The following is a 20,950-nucleotide window of genomic DNA, read 5'->3' as shown; positions in this document are numbered from 1 at the left end:
TTCCGCAATGATAATCCACAGCAGAAATTTCCGCAGCATGTACACAGCACATGCGGATTATCATTGGGGAACATGGCAGACCTTCTACCAAGCGTTTTTAACCGTTTCTGCAGTGGAATTGCCGCTGCGGAAACGCTTAAAAAACGCATAGTGGGCACACAGCCTGAGTGTAATTCATTGGTTACAATGCCATAACTTAGTATTTTGTAGCATAACCTCTTGTTTTAATTACTGCCCCGCACCGATGGGTACTGGCCACTAGGGTATTCAAGACATCTTGAGGGATCTTGCTCCATTTGCAAATCTGCAAACAATTGATCCCTATGCTATGGGTACGTGCCCCAACTCATCCCAAAGGTGCTCTATAGGGTGTAAATCCGGTGATTGGCTCGGCCATTGCAACAGCCGAACATTTTCTTTGCTAACCAATTTTTGACTAAATTGGATGTGTTCTTAGGATCATGGTGTTGCTGGAATTTCCATCTGCTGCCTACTTTGGTTTTACCATGTGGCAGCATTATATTCTCCAGTATATCTTTGTATATGGTAGCATTCATATTTCCATCAATTCTATCTAGAGGGCCATCTGCAGATGCAGAAAAGCAGCCCCAAACCATGACATTGCCACCACCATGCTTCACTGTAGGTGTTTGGTACCTTATGTCATTATGTTTTCCAATTGGGCAGTATACAGTGGGTACGGAAAGTATTCAGACCCCTTTGAATTTTAACTTTTTGTTTCATTGCAGCCATTTGGTAAATTCTAAAAAGTTCTTGTTTTTCTCATTACAGTACACTCTGCACCCCATCTTAACTGAAAAAAAACAGAAAGGTAGAAATTGTTGGAAATTTATTAAAAAAGAAAAACTGAAATATCACATGGTCATAAGTATTCAGACCCTTTGCTCAGACACTCATATTTAAGTCACATGCTGTCCATTTCCTTGTGATCCTCCTTGAGATGGTTCTACTCCTTCATTGGAGTCCAGCTGTGTTTAATTAAACTGATAGGCCTTGATTTGGAAAGGCACACACCTGTCTATATAAGACCTCACAGCTCACAGTGCATGTCAGACCAAATGAGAATCATGAGCTCAAAGGAACTGCCGAAGGAGCTCAGAGACAGAATTGTGGCAAGGCACAGATCTGGCCAAGGGTACAAAAGAATTTCTGCATTACTCAAGGTTCCTAAGAGCACAGTGGCTTCCATAATCCTTAAATGGACATAGTTTGAGACCACCAGAAGTCTTCCTAGACCTGGCCGTCCAGTCAAACTGAGCAATCGTGGGAGAAGAGCCTTGGTGAGAGAGGTAAAGAAGAACCCCAAGATCACTGCAGCTGAGCTCCAGAGATGCAGTAGGGAGATGGGAAAAAGTTCCATAAAGTCAACTATCACTGACGCCCTCCACCAGTTGGGCCTTTATGGCAGAGTGGCCCGACGGAAGCCTCTCCTCAGTGCAAGACATATGAAAGCCCGCATAGAGTTTGCTCAAAAACACATGAAGGACTCCCAGACTATGAGAAATAAGATTCTCTGGTCTGATGAGATGAAGATAGAACTTTTTGGTGATAATTCTAAGCGGTATGTGTGGAGAAAACCAGGCACTGCTCATCACCTGCCCAATACAATCCCAACAGTGAAACATGGTGGTGCCAGCATCATGCTATGGGGGTGTTTTTCAACTGCAGGGACAGGACAACTGGTTGCAATTGAATGCGGCCAAGTACAGAGATATCCTGGATGAAAACCTCTTCCAGAGTGCTCTGGTCCTGACTTGGCCGAAGGTTCACCTTCCAACAAGAGAATGACCCTAAGCACACAGCTAAAATAACAAAGGAGTGGCTTCAGAACAACTCTATGACCATTCTTGACTGGCCAAGCCAAAGCCCTGACCTAAACACAATTGAGCATCTCTGGAGAGACCTGAAAATGGCTGTCACCATCCAACCTGACAGAACTGGAGAGGATCTGCAAGGAAGAATGGCAGAGGATCCCCAAATCCAGGTTGCCTTTGGAAGTGCATTGAACTGTAGGGTGCATTGGTGCAAAAGGGGGAAAAAAAAAAACTCTTTAAATCTTCTTCCTTAGCGAGTGTGAACGAGCTGAGTGTGACGAGAGTGTAAGTGCAAACGGAAGTAAGTGTGTGACTTGTTTTTCAGTGACTTGGATTCAGGGAGTTTGGAAGGGAGGAATTTGGACTGAATTGCTGTCTGTATTGTATTAATTCTTTACATTTATTTTTACCTAACATTTCTGTCTAGTGCAATCCCCATTAGGAAATGAGCTCCATTATTGGCAATGCTATCCTGTGTACATCTTGCCACATGTATGCATTCCTTGAACAGCAGGTCGGGGTTGCTTACTGCTGCGCGAGATGTGTGCACGTTGTGCGTTTGGAAGCCCAGGTACTGGATCTAAATGAGCAGCTGGCAACACTGAGATCCAATGACAATATGGAAAGGAGTCTGCTGCTCACTGAGCAGCTGCTCCCTGGGGTAGATGTGGGGGAGGGTGGTAGTAGGGACAGTGTTGCAGGACAGTGAGGCAGCTAGCTGGGTGACAGTTAGAAGGGGGGTAGAGGGAAGAGTGCCAGGGAGGCTAGTCCTGATCTGGCACACCCCAATAAGTTTGCAAAGTTGGCAGATGAGGGGGGTGACGGTACAGGGGTAGCACTACTGCAGCAAGGAATGTCCCCTGAAAGCCGGAGGAATGTCAGCTCCAGTAAAGAGCGAAATAGGAGAGCAGGGCAGGCCAGGCAGGTGCTGGTAGTGGGGGACTCAATTATTAGGGGAACAGATAGGGCAATCTGTCACAAAGACAGGGATCGTCGAACAGTGTGCTGCCTACCTGGCGCTCGAGTCCAGGCACATCGCTGATCGGGTTGACAGATTACTGGAGGGGGGGGGGGGCTGGTGAGTACCCAGCAGTCATAGTGCACATTGGCACAAATGACAAAGTTAGAGGTAGGTGTAAGGTCCTTAAAGATGATTTCAGGGAATTAGGCTGCAAGCTTAAAGCAAGGACCTCCAAGGTGGTATTCTCTGAAATACTGCCTGTACCACGTGCTACGCCAGAGAGGCAACGGGAGATTAGGGAGATAAGTGGCTCAAGAACTGGTGTAGGAAGGAGGGATTTGGGTTCCTGGAGAACTGGGCCGACTTCTCAGTTGGCTGCAGACTCTACGCTAGGAACCAGCTGCACCTCAATGGGGAGGGTGCAGCTGTGCTGGGGGAGAAAATGGCTAGAAGGTTGGAGGAGTGTTTAAACTAGGGATTGGGGGGGGAGGGTATTCATTTTATAGGTGGGGAAGATAGTGCAGATAGTGACCTGGGCACAAATAAAGAAATTGGGGGTGGGGTTAGAACAGTCAATAAAGTAAGAAGGAATAGAGGTACAGAGATACATAAAATGCATGTACACTAATGCCAGAAGCCTCACTAACAAAATGGAGGAATTAGAATTAATTTTGTTGGAAAATAATTATGACATGGTGGGGATATCTGAGACATGGCTGGACAAGAGCCATGACTGGGCAGTTAATTTACAGGGCTATAGTCTGTTCAGAAATGACCGTACAAACAAGCGAGGGGGGGGGTGTTTACATGTAAAATCATCCTTAAAACCTGTCTTGCGGGAGGATATATGTGAATCTAATGAAAATGTAGAGTCCCTGTGGGTGGAGATAAGGGGAGGGGGAAAAAATAATAAATTACTGATAGGGGTTTGTTATAAGTCTCCAAAAATAATGGAAGCAGCGGAGAATATCCTCGTAAAGCAAATAGATGAAGCAGCGACTCAAGGAGAAGTCATTATTATGGGGGACTTCAACTACCCTGAAATACATTGGGGGACAGAAACCTGTAGTTCAAGCAAAGGTAATAGGTTTTTGACAACTATGAGAGACAATTACCTTTCACAACTGGTTCAGGACCCAACAAGAAGGGGGGCATTGCTAGACCTATTAACCAACAGGCCAGACCGCATATCAAATATACGAGTTGGGGGTCACTTGGGTAATAGTGATCAGTTCACAAAATAATAAGTTTTCATGTATCCTTTAATAAGATGTGTAGTAGAGGGGTTACAAGGACACTAAACTTCAGGAAGACAAATTTCCAAAGGTTGAGAAATGATCTTAGTGCAATAAACTGGGACGATATCCTGAGACCTAAAGCTACACAAAGCAAATGGGAGACATTTATTAGCATCCTGAATAGGACCTGTGCACAATATATACCCTATGGGAATAAACATGCTAGAAATAGGAGGAAACCACTATGGCTAAATAGAGCTGTAAGGGGCGCAATAAGTGACAAAAGGAAATCATTTAGAGAACTAAAGCAAGTAGGTAGTGATGAGGCATTAAATAAATATAGAAAATTAAATAAATTATGTAAAAGACAAATCAAGGCAGCAAAGATTGAGACAGAGAGAATCATTGCCAGAGAAAGTAAAAATAATCCCAAAATATTCTTTAAGTACATAAATAGTAAAAAACTAAAAAATGATAGTCTTGGCCCTCTTAAAAATAGTCTGGGTGAAATGGTGGATGAGGATGAGGAAAAAGTCAATATGCTAAATGATTTTTTTTCAACCGTTTTTACACAAGAAAATCGCATGACAGAAAACATGATTAGTGATAACAAAAATTCTCCATTAAATGTCACTTGCTTAACCCAGCAGGAAGTACGGCGGCGTCTAAAAATCACTAAAGTTGACAAATCCCCAGGCCCGGATGGGATACACCCGCGAGTACTGCAGGAATTAAGTAACGTCATAGATAGACCATTATTTTTAATCTTTAAAGATTCCATAATAACAGGGTCTGTACCACAGGACTGGCATATAGCAAATGTGGTGCCAATATTCCAAAAGGGGACAAAAACCGAACTTGGAAATTATAGGCCGGTAAGCTTAACCTCTACTGTGGGTAAAATCCTGGAGGGTTTCCTAAGAGATGCTATACTAGAGTATCTGAAGAAGAATAACCTCATGACCCAATATCAACATGGGTTTACGAGGGACCGTTCCTGTCAGACTAATCTGATCAGTTTTTATGAGGAGGCAAGTTCTGGACTGGACCAAGGAAATGTAGTGGATGTTGTCTATATGGACTTTTCAAAAGCTTTTGATACGGTTCCACACAAAAGGTTGATACATAAAATTAGAACAATGGGGATAGGGGAAAATATATGTAAGTGGGTTAAGAATTGGCTCAGTGATAGGAAACAAAGGATGGTTATTAATGGAACACACTCCGACTGGGTCTCAGTTAACAGTGGGGTACCACATGGGTCAGTATTGGGCCCACTTCTTTTTAACATATTTATTAATGACCTTGTAGGGGGCATACAGAGTAATATTTCAATATTTGCAGATGACACTAAACTCTGCAGGGTAATCAATACAGAGGAGGACAATTTTATATTACAGGAGGATCTATGTAAACTAGGAGCTTGGGCTGATAAATGGCAAATGAACTTTAATGGGGATAAATGTAAGGTAATGCACTTGGGCAGAGGAAATAAAATGTATAATTATATGCTTAATTGTAAAACACTGGGAAAAACTGTCATTGAAAAAGACCTGAGTGTATTGGTGGACGACAATCTCACGTTTAGTGGCCAGTGTCAGGCAGCTGCTGCAAAGGCAAATAAAATAATGGGATGCATTAAAAGAGGCATAGATGCTCATGAGGAGAAGATAATTTTACCTCTCTACAAGTCACTAGTGCGACCACACTTAGAATACTGTGTACAGTTCTGGTCTCCTGTGCATAAGAAAGACATAGCTGAACTAGAGCGGGTGCATAGAAGAGCGACCAAGGTTATTAGAGGACTGGGGGGTCTGCAATACCAAGACAGGTTACTACACTTGGGGTTATTTACTGTGGTAAAACAAAGGCTTAGGGGTGACCTTATTACTATGTACAAGTATATGAGGGGACAGTACAAAGACCTTTCTACTGATCTTTTTACTCTGAGGCCTGAGACGGGGACAAGGGGGCATCTTCTACGTCTGGAGGAAAGAAGGTTTAATCATAATCACAGACGCGGATTCTTTACTGTAAGAGCAGTGAGACTATGGAACTCTCTGCCGCATGATGTTGTAATGAGTGATTCACTGTTAAAATTTAAGAAGGGCCTGGATGCCTTTCTTGAAAAGTATAATATTACAGGTTACAAAAACTAGATTCCTTGATAGGGCGTTGATCCAGGGAACTAGTCTGATTGTCGTATGGAGTCGGGAAGGAATTTTTTTCCCCAATGTGGAGCTTAGTGTTTGCCACATGGGTTTTTTTGCCTTCCTCTGGATCAACATGTTAGGCTATGGGTTGAACTAGATGGACTTAGTCTTCCTTCAACCTTAAAAACTATGTTACTATGTTAGATGTGAAAAACTTGTTGCATCATTCCCAAGAAGACTCATGGCTGTACTAGCTCAAAAGGGTGCTTGTACTCAATACTGAGCAAAGGGTCTGAATACTTATGACCATGTGATATTTCAGTTTTTCTTTTTTAATAAATTTACAAAAATTTCTACATTTCTGTTTTTTATCAGTCAAGATGGGGTGCAGAGTGTACTTTAATGAAAAAAAAATGAACTTTTTAGAATTTACCAAATGGCTGCAATGAAACAAAGAGTGAAAAATTTAAAGGTGTCTGAATACTTTTCGTACCCACTATATATAATACTTGCCATCACTACCAAACAGATTGAACTTGGATTCATCCAACAACACCTTAGACCAATCTGTCTCTTTCCATTGGCTGTGTTCTTTGTTCTTTGGCAAACTCAAGTCGGACCTTCTGGCTCTTTGCAGAGATGAAAGGCTTCTTGACTGGAGGTCGTGCATTCAGCCCTACTGCTCTTAGCCGTCGTACCACAGTTTGGAGACTCACTTTCATCCCGTATACTTCGTTCATTTAGTGTGAAATCTGTACAGCTCTTTTATGGACATCAGATACTGACTTTTTCTTAATAAAGTGATCAACTCTGGAGGACGTTTTCTGTGGTTGTCCACTTCTAGGTTTGTCAGCTGCTTCATAACCTTCATTTTCTTTCTTTAACCCCTTACTGGCCTGGGGCGTATTAGTACGCCCCAGGCTATCACCCCCAGTTCAGCACGGGCTCCAGTGCTGAGCCCGCACTGAACAGGGCACATGTCAGCTTATTCTTACAGCTGACATGTGCCTGCAACAGCCGCAGGTGGAATCGAGATCCACTCGCGGCTGTTAACCAGTTAAATGCCGCTGTCAATCTCTGACAGCGGCACCACGCCGGAAGCGCATCACTTACCCCGCCCATCGGTGACCCCGTTCACGTGATCGCGGGTCACTGATGGGTGGGCATGACAACCCTGGGTCTGCAGCAGACCCCAGTGGTTGTCATGTAAAGATCGCTATGAGCGCCACCTAATGGTTGGCACTCATAGTACAGGAGCATTTCTGCTACATAGAGGTGATCTGCTCATCACCTCTATGTAGCAGAGGTGGTCAGACAGTTGCTGCTTCTAGTCTCCTATGGAGACTATAGAAGCAAGCAAAAAGTGTAAAAAAAATGTTTTTAAAAATATTAAAAAAATATAAAAGTTTAAATCACCCCCTTTTGCCCCATTCAAAATAAAATAATAAAAAATAAACCCCACATACACTTATTTGGTATTGCCGGGTTCAGAATCGCCCGATCTATCAATATAAAAAAAGAATTAATCCGATCAGTAAACGGCGTAATGAGAAAAAAATTCCAAACGCCAGAATTACGTTTTTTTGGTTGCCACAACATTGCAATAAAATGCAATAACGGGCGATCAAAACATCGTATCTACCCCAAAATGGTATCAATAAAAACGACAGCCTGGCGTGCAAAAAATAAGCCCTCAACCGGCCCCAGATCCCCAAAAATGGAGACGTTATGGGTCTCGGAAAATGGCGCCTTTTTTTTTTTTTTTTAACCAAATTTTGGATTTTTTTTTCATTACTTAAATAAAAAAGAACCTATACATGTTTGGTGTCTACAAACTCATAATGACCTGGAGAATAATGATGGCAGGTCAGTTTTAGCATCCAGTGAGCGTGGAAAGAAAAATAAAAACAACCGTGGAATTGCATTTTTTTGCAATTTCACCGCACTTGGAATTTTTTTCCCATTTTCCAGTACACAATATGGTAAAACTAGTAATGGCGTTTAAAAGTACAACTCATCCCGCAAAAAATAAGCCCTCACACGGCCATATTGCCCCAAAAATAAAAACGCTATGGCTCTGGGAACATGGGGAGCAAAAAACGAAAATACAAAAATGGAAAATCCCAAGGTCGTAAAGGGGTTAATGTACGTGACACCTGACTCTGAGAACAGTTGAATTCCTCTTTTTGGCTTTTGCCTGTCTTCACTCTCAGAATAATAAGCTTCCTGACATCTGGTGATGAATTTGGCTTTGTCTTTGTCATGTTTTAACCTAAAAAAAACACACACAAATTTTTTTTAGGCAAAATTCGACTACCCATGACAAAATATGCAAAACATTTGGCCCAGGAAATGATGAAAACGAACACATAAAGGGATAAAATAATGTCAAAAGCCTTAGTTACTTACCGGTAACGGGATTTTTCGGGGCCCATGACAGCACCACGAGAGAGAGGATCCGCCCATCATGGACAGGAAACCTACAGGTTAAAAAGGGCGGCACCTCTCTCCCGCCTCAGTTTAGTTAACAGAGCATGAGAGGACCGCCAAGGTTAATAACAACAAAACAAATTCATTTTAAGCCAATTACTTTAAGTAACTTCCCCCAAAGGTGCAAAAAGAAATAACTCTACGGGAGTGCAATAACAACACCAGTGTAGGGAGGGAATATAAAGGTGCTGTCATGGGCTCCGAAAAATCCCGTTACTGGTAAGTAACTAAGGCTTTATTCGTTCTCCCATGACAGCACCACGAGAGAATTACAGAGACGAAAGGAGATTAGGGAGGGATCACAGCTTGAAGCACCCTTCTCCCAAAGGTGAGGTCAGAAGAGTCACCCAAGTCCAATCTATAATGCCTATAGAAGGTGGAGGGAGAAGACCAGGTGGCAGCCTTACATATGTCTTCAATGGAAACCCCCGTCTTCTCGGCCCAGGAAGTTGCTACCGCTCTGATGGAGTGTGCTCTCAACCCTTCCGGTAATTCCCTATCCCCCGAGGAGTAAGCGAGGGAGATGGCCTCTCTAATCCACCTTGCGATTGTGGATTTTGAAGCTTTACAACCTTTTCTGGCCCCTTGATGGCATATAAATAGGGAACTATCTTTCCTAAAATTGTGTGAAACCTCCAGATATTTAAGCACGCACCTCCTAACAGCTAATGTATGTAGTTTCTCCTCTTTCTGATTCTTAGGGGGGAAACAAAAGGTTGGAAGATTTACCTCTTGAGTTCTATGAAACCGCGAGACTACTTTTGGGAGAAAAGCTGGATCAGGCTTTAACACAATTCTATCATCCATAATTTGGGTAAATGGAGGGGATATAGAAAAGGCCTGTATGTCACTTACTCTTCTGGCCGAAGTCAGGGCCACTAACAGGGCTGTTTTAAGAAATATAATTTTATGAGTGGCTGAATCTAGAGGTTCGAAGGGGGGGGTTAGTTAAGGCATTTAAGACCAGGTTTAGATCCCAGGGAGAGGGTTTGGATTTAATGATAGGTCTACATCTGAAAGAGGCCTTTATAAACCGTGCTACCCAATAGTTTGCTGCTATATCAGATGCAAATAAGGCCCCTAAAGCTGACACCTGTACCTTCAAGGTACTAGTGGTTAGACCCTGTTCTAACCCCCGTTGTAGGAACTCTAGTATCTTCCCAATAGGGATCCCATCCTCCAGCTTGAATTCTGTAAAAGATAGGAATTTTCTCCAAGTTCTAGCATAGATCCGGGTAGTAACGGGCTTTCTACTACTTAAGAGAGTGTTTACCAAATTTGAGGAAAACCCTTTGCTGGCTAACAGTGCCCTCTCAAATTCCATGCCGTTAAATGGAGATTTGAGGCTGGAGGATGGGAAACCGGACCCTGAGTAAGAAGGTTCGGGATTTCCGGAAGGATCCAGGGGTCTGATATTGACATCTTGCGGAGACAAGAGAACCATGGCCTCTTGGGCCAAAAGGGGCATATGAGGATCACTCTGGCTTCGTCTGTCCTGATCTTTCTTAGGACTGACGGAAGCAGGACCATAGGAGGGAAGGCGTACACCAAAGGAAACTCCCAAGGTATCATGAAGGCATCCACCGCCAGGGGCTTTTCTCTGGGGTCTAGAGAACAAAATGTTGTCACTTTCCGATTGGACTTCGTTGCGAACAAGTCCACTGCTGGAAGACTCCACATTGCCACGATCCTGGAGAATATTCGAGGGTTCAAGGACCATTCTCCTTCCTTTAGGGAATTGCAGCTGAGAAAATCTGCCCTGATGTTTTCTTTTCCTCTTAGATGCACCGCAGAAAGGTAGAGAAAATGATCTTCTGCTTTTTGAAGAAGTCTGTCTGATACTCTCATTAAGTCTCTTGAACGGGTCCCCCCTTGATGGTTTATATACGCTACTGAGACTTGATTGTCCGAGAGTATACGGACATCCTGGCCCTGTAAATATACAAGGAACCCATTGAGCGCATAATCAATCGCCAAAAGTTCCTTAACATTTGAGGAAAACCGTACTTCATTTTCTGACCAGGTTCCCTGAATTAAGCTGTTTTCAAAATGAGCTCCCCAACCTGTAGCACTTGCATCTGTAGTTACAACTGCCGTAGGTTTATTTTCCCAAGGGACTCCCCTAGAAAGATTAGTGTAAACTAACCACCAGCGAAGGGATTGTAAGGAGCGAGGGCCCAAGGTAAACTCCTGGTCTAGATGTCCATCTAGGAGTGAGTCGTTATACAAGACATCCCATTGAAGAGCCCTTGAATGAAATTGGTGTTATGCACACGCCCGGACTGACTGGCGTGTGCGGGTGTTGTGGTTCCACTGGACCATGAACCGGAGAGTGCCTGGAGGGGCGTGACTAAGTATCTGGCCGATCCGACCAAGATGGCACGACGGCATACGACGCCAGTGCACCAGGGAGAAACCGGGCAGAGGGACCAGGTGCTACTCCAGGTCAAACTCCGGACACGGGGGTTGACCCACACAGGGATTACTGGAACAGGCTGGTTAGGCTGGCGCACAGACTGGAGGGTATAGGCAGGCACGACTGGTATGCAGGCAGGCGGGTAAAGGCAAGCGCAGCTAGAGTGCAGACAGGGAGGCACTAGCAGGTAGGAACACAGGCGGGATAGGACCCAGTACACACTGGGACTCAGGAACAATACAGGCAGAGGGGTACAGGCAAGCACAGCTAGAGTGCAGACAGGGAGGCACTAGCAGGTAGGAACACAGGCGGGATAGGACCCAGTACACACTGGGACTCAGGAACAGGCAGGTTAGGCTGGCACAGACTGGTGGATGTAAGCAAACACGGCAGGTATGCAGATGGGTGGATACAGGCGAGTATGCAGGCAGGGAGGTACTGGCCGAAAGGACGGGCTGGAGCACAGAAAGGTTAAGACCCAGTACAGACTGGGTCACAGAACCGCAGATGCGGTAGACAACCACAGCAGAGAGGGAATGCCCGAAGCGGTGGGCAAGAACAGAGCAGGACGGGGCTGCAGGAGCAGCGAGCACAAGCAGGGCAGGACAGGACTGCCGGAGCAGCGGGCAGAAGCAGGGCAGGACAGGACTGCCGGAGCAGCGGGCAGAAGCAGGGCAGGACAGGACTGCCGGAGCAGCGGGCAGAAGCAGGGCAGGGCAGGACTGCCGGAGCAGCGGGCAGAAGCAGGGCAGGGCAGGACTGCCGGAGCAGCGGGCAGAAGCAGGGCAGGGCAGGACTGCCGGAGCAGCGGGCAGAAGCAGGGCAGGGCAGGACTGCCGGAGCAGCGGGCAGAAGCAGGGCAGGGCAGGACTGCCGGAGCAGCGGGCAGAAGCAGGGCAGGACAGGACTGCCGGAGCAGCGGGCAGAAGCAGGGCAGGACAGGACTGCCGGAGCAGTGAGCAAAAGGGTCAGAGCGGAGCAAGGCTGCCGGAGCAGTGAGCAAAAGGGTCAGAGCGGAGCAAGGCTGCGGAGCAGTGAGCAAGGAGTCAGAGCAGGCTAGAACCGCCGGAGCGGTGAGCAAAGGAGTCAGAGCAGGCTAGAACCGCCGGAGCGGTGAGCAAAGGAGTCAGAGCAGGCAAGGCTAAGTAGGGGGGACAGGGCTCTGTTCACACGGAACAGACAGGAAGGGAAAGGCAGAGCCAGACACCCACAGGGTACTTGCAGAGAAGTAGCGAGTGGACCACAAACTCACAAACGGGAGTACAGAGACAACAAGCAGGAGTTAGGTACGAGTTCAGACTCTGCAGAAAAAGGAAGGGAACGGACATAGAGGCAAAAACAGGTAAAGGATAGGAGAGAGTTCAGACTGGAACTGAGTGTACGGAAGAGACCGACACTGCAGCGGAATACAGGAGCGGGTCTGGGAATACGGCCCCCAGAGAGGCAGGACGAACAGGCAAGGAGCGTGTTCAGACAGGACAGACAAGATACAGGAGCGGGTCTAGGTAATCGGCCCCTAGAAGGCGGGAGGAACAGGCTAGGAGCGTGTTCAGACAGGTCAGACAAGATACAGGAACGGGTCTAGGTAATCGGCCCCTAGAAGGCGAGAGGAACAGGCTAGGAGCGTGTTCAGACAGGCCTGGAAATACAGCCTCCAGGATAGGCAGACAAGAGAACACAGAACGGGACCTGGCACCTTCAGAGTGCAAGCGCACACTGAATGAAACACTATGCTCAGGCAGGAATAGATGGGAGCAGCTGAGCTATATACCAGGTGACAGACAGCAATAGGCTGAGGACGCACAAGGGGTGTGACCCACAGCAGGTACAAAAAGCAGGAAGTGATCGGGCGCCGCCCTTAAGCAGCAGAAACAGACACAAACAGACAGCATGGAGGGAAGCCAAAGAGACATTCTGGACTGGAGATCAAGTGCGCGCTCTTGCACAGTGGGAGATGGACCACCATGCAAGGACGCCGCCAGGTATGTTACAATTGGGACCAGCGTACTGCCGAAAAACTTGAGGTCAGGGTCCCCAATAAGGACATGGCTTTGTGCAGTGTCCTAGAGGGACTATCTATACAGTGTTTCACTAGTCCATGAATTTTCGTAATTTTCTCATCTGATAAATGACATAACTGCTTATCTGAATCTAAAATGACCCCCAGGAACTGTTGGGCTTTTTGTGGAATCAATCTAGATTTTTCTAAATTTAGAAACCAACCTAGTCTTTGTAGGATAGAAATTGTTACCTGAAGATGGGCTTCGCATTGTGCAAAGGAGTCCCCCACTATCAGGAAATCATCAAGGTACGGGAATATTAAAATATCTTTTTCTCTTATGTGGGCCATCACTTCTGCCACCAGTTTCGTAAAAACTCCCCCTGCCGTGGCATCTCCAGGAAGAAGAGCACCAACCAGGGGAGGAACCTCATCGCTCCAGGTACCCTGTCTATCCCTCTGGGCAAGAGACCGCTCCAATATTCCTCCTGCAGGAACCTGACAGGTCTCCCATCATGGACAGGAAACCTAAACTGAGGTGGGAGAGAGGTGCCGCCCTTTTTAACCGGTAGGTTTCCTGTCCATGATGGGCGGATCCTCTCTCTTTCGTGGTGCTGTCATGGAAGTATGAATACAACAATTTTCTTCCTTATAGCCATTTGCTTCTGGTTTACTAAAATCACCAGGAAAATGGCATCACAACAAGACAAAAGTCATCACATTTTTTAAAAAAATGGAAACTTTTGGTCACCACTGTATACAGCAGGTTATATACTGTGCCCTCGGCCTTAGTACACACATATTATAGGGATACGTGCCGGGCAGTTTCCCGTCTCTTCCTCGTTCTGATGAGGGGCTTCCAGCTTTCTGTTGTGGTCTCCTCTGCCGTCATCTTCCTTCCCGCAGATCTCTGCAGGCTGAGAGGTCGATCCGGGAGACATGGCGCCTCTTTTCGATGCGTTCCTCAAAGCCGAGCCGGTATCTGAAGGGCAGAAACACAGAAATGACCTGAAAGAGGATTAAAGGGATTCTCCACCCAGAATCAGCACTTATATATGGACTAATGGGACCCGACTAAAGGGGAACTCTACTTTTACATTTCCTCATCTACCTCCTTCCCACTCTATGATGCCTAAATCTGTCATGGAGTGATTGTGAATGAATGGCGCAGGCTCCGGAGCTGATGCCCAAGTGCCAGCTGCTAGCAATGACTGAGGCAGGGTCTGATTGCTGCTGTTTAACCCCTTAAATGTCACTGTCAATCTTTGTCCGTGGTGTGATCTTTCAAAGGTGGCCATTCGGGTGCCCATAGGCCTCCTGATCACGGGGTGCTTATTCGCTGCGGTGGCTGACAGAGGTTTGCTGAAATCCCGTCACGGCTCTTATAAGATCTGGTGTCACCGTGTTCACAAACGTCCCAATTTATCAAAATATTAAATTATTTAACCTATACAGATTTTTGGTCATTGCAAAAAAAAAAAAATGTAATAAATAAGTGGCATGAGTCACATAAGGATTCTATTAAAAAATAAGTACAGTTATGGGTAATGGAAGCAGAAGAGGAAGAGAAAAAGGACAAAAATGTTAATAGGCGGCGGTGGGACGGGGCGAGTTTATTATTTCATCCGATCTAGTGGATCCCTGATGACAGGAGACAATTGGAGACTTTCTGAAAACGTTCTGTAGCTCCGGCCAGGTGATATTGTGGCGGAGTTGTCTGTTACAGGGGGTCCGGCACGGCTCTGAACGTCCTCGGGAGCCATCTGTTTGGAGAATATTGGGAGGAGACGCTGATATTTGCCCCATGACGCCTCAGCCGTATATAGCCGGCGGGGGAGGGGGTAATAATGGCGGCACACAGCGCTCACTTTTCTCCTTCCTTTTCCTCTTCATTGCTTTATACACCTACAAAAAAAGAAGAAAGCCTCAGTAGTAAACCATCGGTCTGCGATCCGTCCTCTTCTCCTGTGGGTGGAGTGACCGGACGACACCACTACCAGATTCTCCAGAGATCGCCACATAAATATGTGAAAACCGCAAATCAGTATCTGTATTCTCCGCTGAGATACGACCAACTACAGGCCCAAAGCCTGAGGCTGCACTACTGAGTCACACATGGCCATGCACAGTAGTGCAGCCTCAGACCTGTGACTTGGGGGCACAAAAGTATTGCAGTCCTGCAGTAACCGTGGCCCCCAGGTCAGAAGTAAGGGGCCACAGAGCATGTGGAGTCACATGACCCGGTACATACAGGGACACCACCACCACCCCCCATAACACTGTGTATACGGCTGTATATGTGTCAGCGGTTGGACACTACGTGCTTACAGGAGCGCAGTCACACCTGGCGGCAACCCCGCAGAGCCGCGCCTCACTGCGACCGCACAAAGGCTACAGAGTTCACAGACTCCGCCCACCGCTCTGCGCGCAGTTCTTCCCGCCTTGGCCGAAAACGGATCATGTGACGCGTGAAGCTTAGGAAGCCGAGGGGCACGTCGGGAGTTGTAGTTATGCCTCAGTCACGTGACGCCGGACACGGAAGTAGTGCTCGGTAAATTCGTACTTGATTTCACCGTGCTAAAGAGGATGAGCGGCCGGAGAGAGGCACGGGGAGAAGGAAAGAGGAACACGGCGCCGCCGCCGCCACACAAAGGGGTGAGGTGATCAATATGGAATGCGTACTGCGTATACACACACCGGCACCTACCTGTCACTACCGTATATACACACACAGGCACCTACCTGTCACTACCGTATATACACACACACCGGCACCTACCTGTCATTACCGTATATACACACACAGGCACCTACCTGTCATTACCGTATATACACACACAGGCACCTACCTGTCATTACCGTATATACACACACACACAGGCACCTACCTGTCATTACCGTATATACACACACAGGCACCTACTTGTCACTACCGTATATACACACACACACAGGCACCTACCTGTCATTACCGTATACACACACACAGGCACCTACCTGTCACTACCGTATATACACACACACACACACACAGGCACCTACTTGTCACTACCGTATATACACACACACACACACAGGCACCTACCTGTCATTACCGTATATACACACACACACACAGGCACCTACCTGTCATTACCGTATATACACACACACACAGGCACCTACTTGTCACTACCGTATACACACATCGGCACCTACCTGTCATTACCGTATATACACACACACACAGGCACCTACCTGTCACTACCGTATATACACACATCGGCACCTACCTGTCACTACCGTATATACACACACACACACCTACCTGTCATTACCATATACACACACATCGGCACCTACCTGTCACTACCGTATATACACACACACAGGCACCTACCTGTCATTACCGTATATACACACACAGGAACCTACCTGTCACTACCGTATATACACACACACACAGGCACCTACCTGTCATTACCGTATATACACACACAGGCACCTACCTGTCATTACCGTATATACACACACAGGCACCTACCTGTCATTACCGTATATACACACACACAGGCACCTACCTGTCATTACCATATACACACACACAGGCACCTACCTGTCATTCCCGTATATACACACACAGGAACCTACCTGTCACTACCGTATACACACACACAGGCACCTACCTGTCATTACCGTATACACACACACAGGCACCTACCTGTCATTACCGTATATATACACACACACACACACACACACACACACACACACACACACACACACACACACCTACCTGTCACTACCGTATATACACACACACCGGCACCTACCTGTCATTACCGTATATACACACACACACCGGCACCTACCTGTCATTACCGTATATACACACACACACAGGCACCTACCTGTCATTACCGTATATACACACACAGGAACCTACCTGTCACTACCGTATATACACACACACACACACACAGGCACCTACCTGTCACTACCGTATATACACACACAGGCACCTACCTGTCATTACCGTATATACACACACCGGCACCTACCTGTCATTACCGTATATACACACACAGGAACCTACCTGTCACTACCGTATATACACACACAGGCACCTACCTGTCACTACCGTATATATACACACACACACACACACACACACACACACACACACACACACACACACACACACACACACACACACACAGGCACCTACCTGTCATTACCGTATATACACACACAGGCACCTACCTGTCATTACCGTATATACACACACAGGCACCTACCTGTCATTACCGTATATACACACACAGGCACCTACCTGTCATTACCGTATATACACACACAGGCACCTACCTGTCATTACCGTATATACACACACAGGCACCTACCTGTCATTACCGTATATACACACACACACACACACCTACCTGTCACTACCGTATATACACACACCGGCACCTACCTGTCACTACCATATATACACACACACACACCTACCTGTCACTACCGTATATACACACACACACACCTACCTGTCATTACCGTATATACACACACACCGGCACCTACCTGTCACTACCGTATATACACACACAGGCATCTACCTGTCATTACCGTATATACACACACAGGAACCTACCTGTCATTACCGTATATACACACACAGGAACCTACCTGTCATTACCGTATATACACACACAGGCACCTACCTGTCACTACCGTATATACACACACAGGCACCTACCTGTCATTACCGTATATACACACACACACACACACACCTACCTGTCACTACCGTATATACACACACAGGCACCTACCTGTCATTACCGTATATACACACACACACCTACCTGTCACTACCGTATATACAAACACACAGGCACCTACCTGTCATTACCGTATATACACACACACACCTACCTGTCACTACCGTATATACACACACAGGCACCTACCTGTCATTATCGTATATACACACACCGGCACCTACCTGTCATTACCGTATACACACACACAGGCACATACCTGTCATTACCGTATATACACACACACCTACCTGTCACTACCGTATATACACACACACCGGCACCTACCTGTCACTACCGTATATACACACACAGGCACCTACCTGTCATTACCGTATATACACACACACACAGGCACCTACCTGTCATTACCGTATATACACACACACACACAGGCACCTACCTGTCATTACCGTATATACACACACAGGCACCTACCTGTCATTACTGTATATACACACAGGCACCTACCTGTCATTACTGTATATACACACACACACAGGAACCTACCTGTCATTACCGTATATACACACACAGGAACCTACCTGTCATTACCGTATATACACACACAGGAACCTACCTGTCATTACCGTATATACACACACAGGAACCTACCTGTCATTACCGTATATACACACACAGGCACCTACCTGTCATTACCGTATATACACACACAGGCACCTACCTGTCATTACCGTATATACACACACAGGCACCTACCTGTCATTACCGTATATACACACACACAGGCACCTACCTGTCATTACCGTATATACACACACACAGGCACCTACCTGTCATTACCGTATATACACACACACAGGCACCTACCTGTCATTACCGTATATACACACACACAGGCACCTACCTGTCATTACCGTATATACACACACACAGGCACCTACCTGTCATTACCGTATATACACACACAGGCACCTACCTGTCATTACCGTATATACACACACAGGCACCTACCTGTCATTACCGTATATACACACAGGCACCTACCTGTCATTACCGTATATACACACACACCTACCTGTCATTACCGTATATACACACACAGGCACCTACCTGTCATTACCGTATATACACACATAGGCACCTACCTGTCATTACCGTATATACACACACAGGCACCTACCTGTCATTACCGTATATACACACACAGGCACCTACCTGTCATTACCGTATATACACACACAGGCACCTACCTGTCATTACCGTATATACACACACAGGCACCTACCTGTCATTACCGTATATACACACACACCTACCTGTCATTAACGTATATACACACACACCTACCTGTCATTACCGTATATACACACACAGGAACCTACCTGTCATTACCGTATATACACACACACACAGCTACCTGTCATTACCGTATATACACACACAGGAACCTACCTGTCACTACCGTATATACACACACAGGCACCTACCTGTCATTACCGTATATACACACACACCTACCTGTCATTACCGTATATACACACACACCTACCTGTCATTACCGTATATACACACACACCTACCTGTCATTACCGTATATACACACACACAGGAACCTACCTGTCATTACCGTATATACACACACAGGCACCTACCTGTCATTACCGTATATACACACACACCTACCAGTCATTACCGTATATACACACACACCTACCTGTCATTACCGTATATACACACACAGGAACCTACCTGTCATTACCGTATATACACACACACACAGCTACCTGTCATTACCGTATATACACACACAGGAACCTACCTGTCATTACCGTATACACACACACACACAGCTACCCGTCATTACCGTATATACACACACAGGAACCTACCTGTCACTACCGTATATACACACACCGGCACCTACCTGTCATTACCGTATATACACACACCGGCACCTACCTGTCATTACCGTATATACACACACCGGCACCTACCTGTCATTACCGTATATACACACACACACAGCTACCTGTCATTACCGTATATACACACACAGGAACCTACCTGTCATTACCGTATATACACACACAGGCACCTACCTGTCATTACTGTATATACACACACACACAGGCACCTACCTGTCATTACCGTATATACACACACCGACACCTACCTGTCATTACCGTATATACACACACACAGGCACCTACCTGTCATTACCGTATATACACACACACAGGCACCTACCTGTCATTACCGTATATACACACACAGGAACCTACCTGTCATTACCGTATATACACACACACAGGCACCTACCTGTCATTACCGTATATACACACACACAGGCACCTACCTGTCATTACCGTATATACACACACAGGCACCTACCTGTCATTACCGTATATACACACACAGGAACCTACCTGTCACTACCGTATATACACACACAGGCACCTACCTGTCATTACCGTATATACAAACACACAGGCACCTACCTGTCATTACCGTATATACACACACACAGCTACCTGTCATTACCGTATATATACACACACACAGCTACCTGTCATTACCGTATATACACACACACACAGGCACCTACCTGTCATTACCGTATATACACACACACACAGGCACCTACCTGTCATTACCGTATATACACACACACACACAGGCACCTACCTGTCATTACCGTATATATACACACACACACACACAGGCACCTACCTGTCATTACCGTATATATACACACACAGGAACCTACCTGTCATTACCGTATATACACACACACAGGCACCTACCTGTCATTACCGTATATACACACACAGGCACCTACCTGTCATTACCGTATATATACACACACAGGCACCTACCTGTCATTACCGTATATACACACACAGGCACCTACCTGTCATTACCGTATATATACACACACACAGGCACCTACCTGTCATTACCGTATACACACACACAGGCACCTACCTGTCATTACTGTATATACACACACAGGCACCTACCTGTCATTACCGTATATATACACAGGCACCTACCTGTCATTACCGTATACACACACACAGGCACCTACCTGT

The 20,950-nt window shown here is 46.2% G+C and overlaps 2 protein-coding genes across 6 annotated transcripts in view; one reads left to right on the top strand and one right to left on the bottom strand.

Annotated features, from left to right (window-relative positions):
- BRME1 (break repair meiotic recombinase recruitment factor 1) overlaps nucleotides 1–15,563 on the bottom strand; it is a 67,448-nt gene extending 51,885 nt beyond the window's left edge. For 3 of the 5 annotated variants that reach the window (XM_073654355.1, XM_073654354.1, XM_073654358.1), the window contains exons 1-2: nucleotides 15,002–15,136; nucleotides 13,911–14,074 (exon numbers count right to left, since the gene is read on the bottom strand). In XM_073654355.1, the coding sequence (XP_073510456.1) occupies nucleotides 13,911–14,074; nucleotides 15,002–15,113 (276 nt within the window). In that variant the 5' untranslated portion in view covers nucleotides 15,114–15,136. The other 2 variants (XM_073654356.1, XM_073654357.1) reach the window with 2 other exon arrangements.
- Nucleotides 15,562–20,950, top strand: part of CC2D1A (coiled-coil and C2 domain containing 1A) — a 41,520-nt gene continuing 36,131 nt past the window's right edge. The window contains exon 1 of the mRNA XM_073654353.1: nucleotides 15,562–15,747. Coding sequence (XP_073510454.1) covers nucleotides 15,679–15,747 — 69 coding nt within the window. The 5' untranslated portion in view covers nucleotides 15,562–15,678. The remainder of the gene's footprint in view (nucleotides 15,748–20,950) is intronic.

This window comes from Phyllobates terribilis, unplaced genomic scaffold (genome assembly GCF_046119375.1).
Source record: "Phyllobates terribilis strain yellow unplaced genomic scaffold, ASM4611937v1 Scaffold_11__3_contigs__length_659146591, whole genome shotgun sequence".
Classification (NCBI taxonomy): domain Eukaryota; kingdom Metazoa; phylum Chordata; class Amphibia; order Anura; family Dendrobatidae; genus Phyllobates; species Phyllobates terribilis.
Note: the sequence above shows the minus strand (reverse complement) of the source record. Positions and strands in the feature narration are given on the sequence as shown.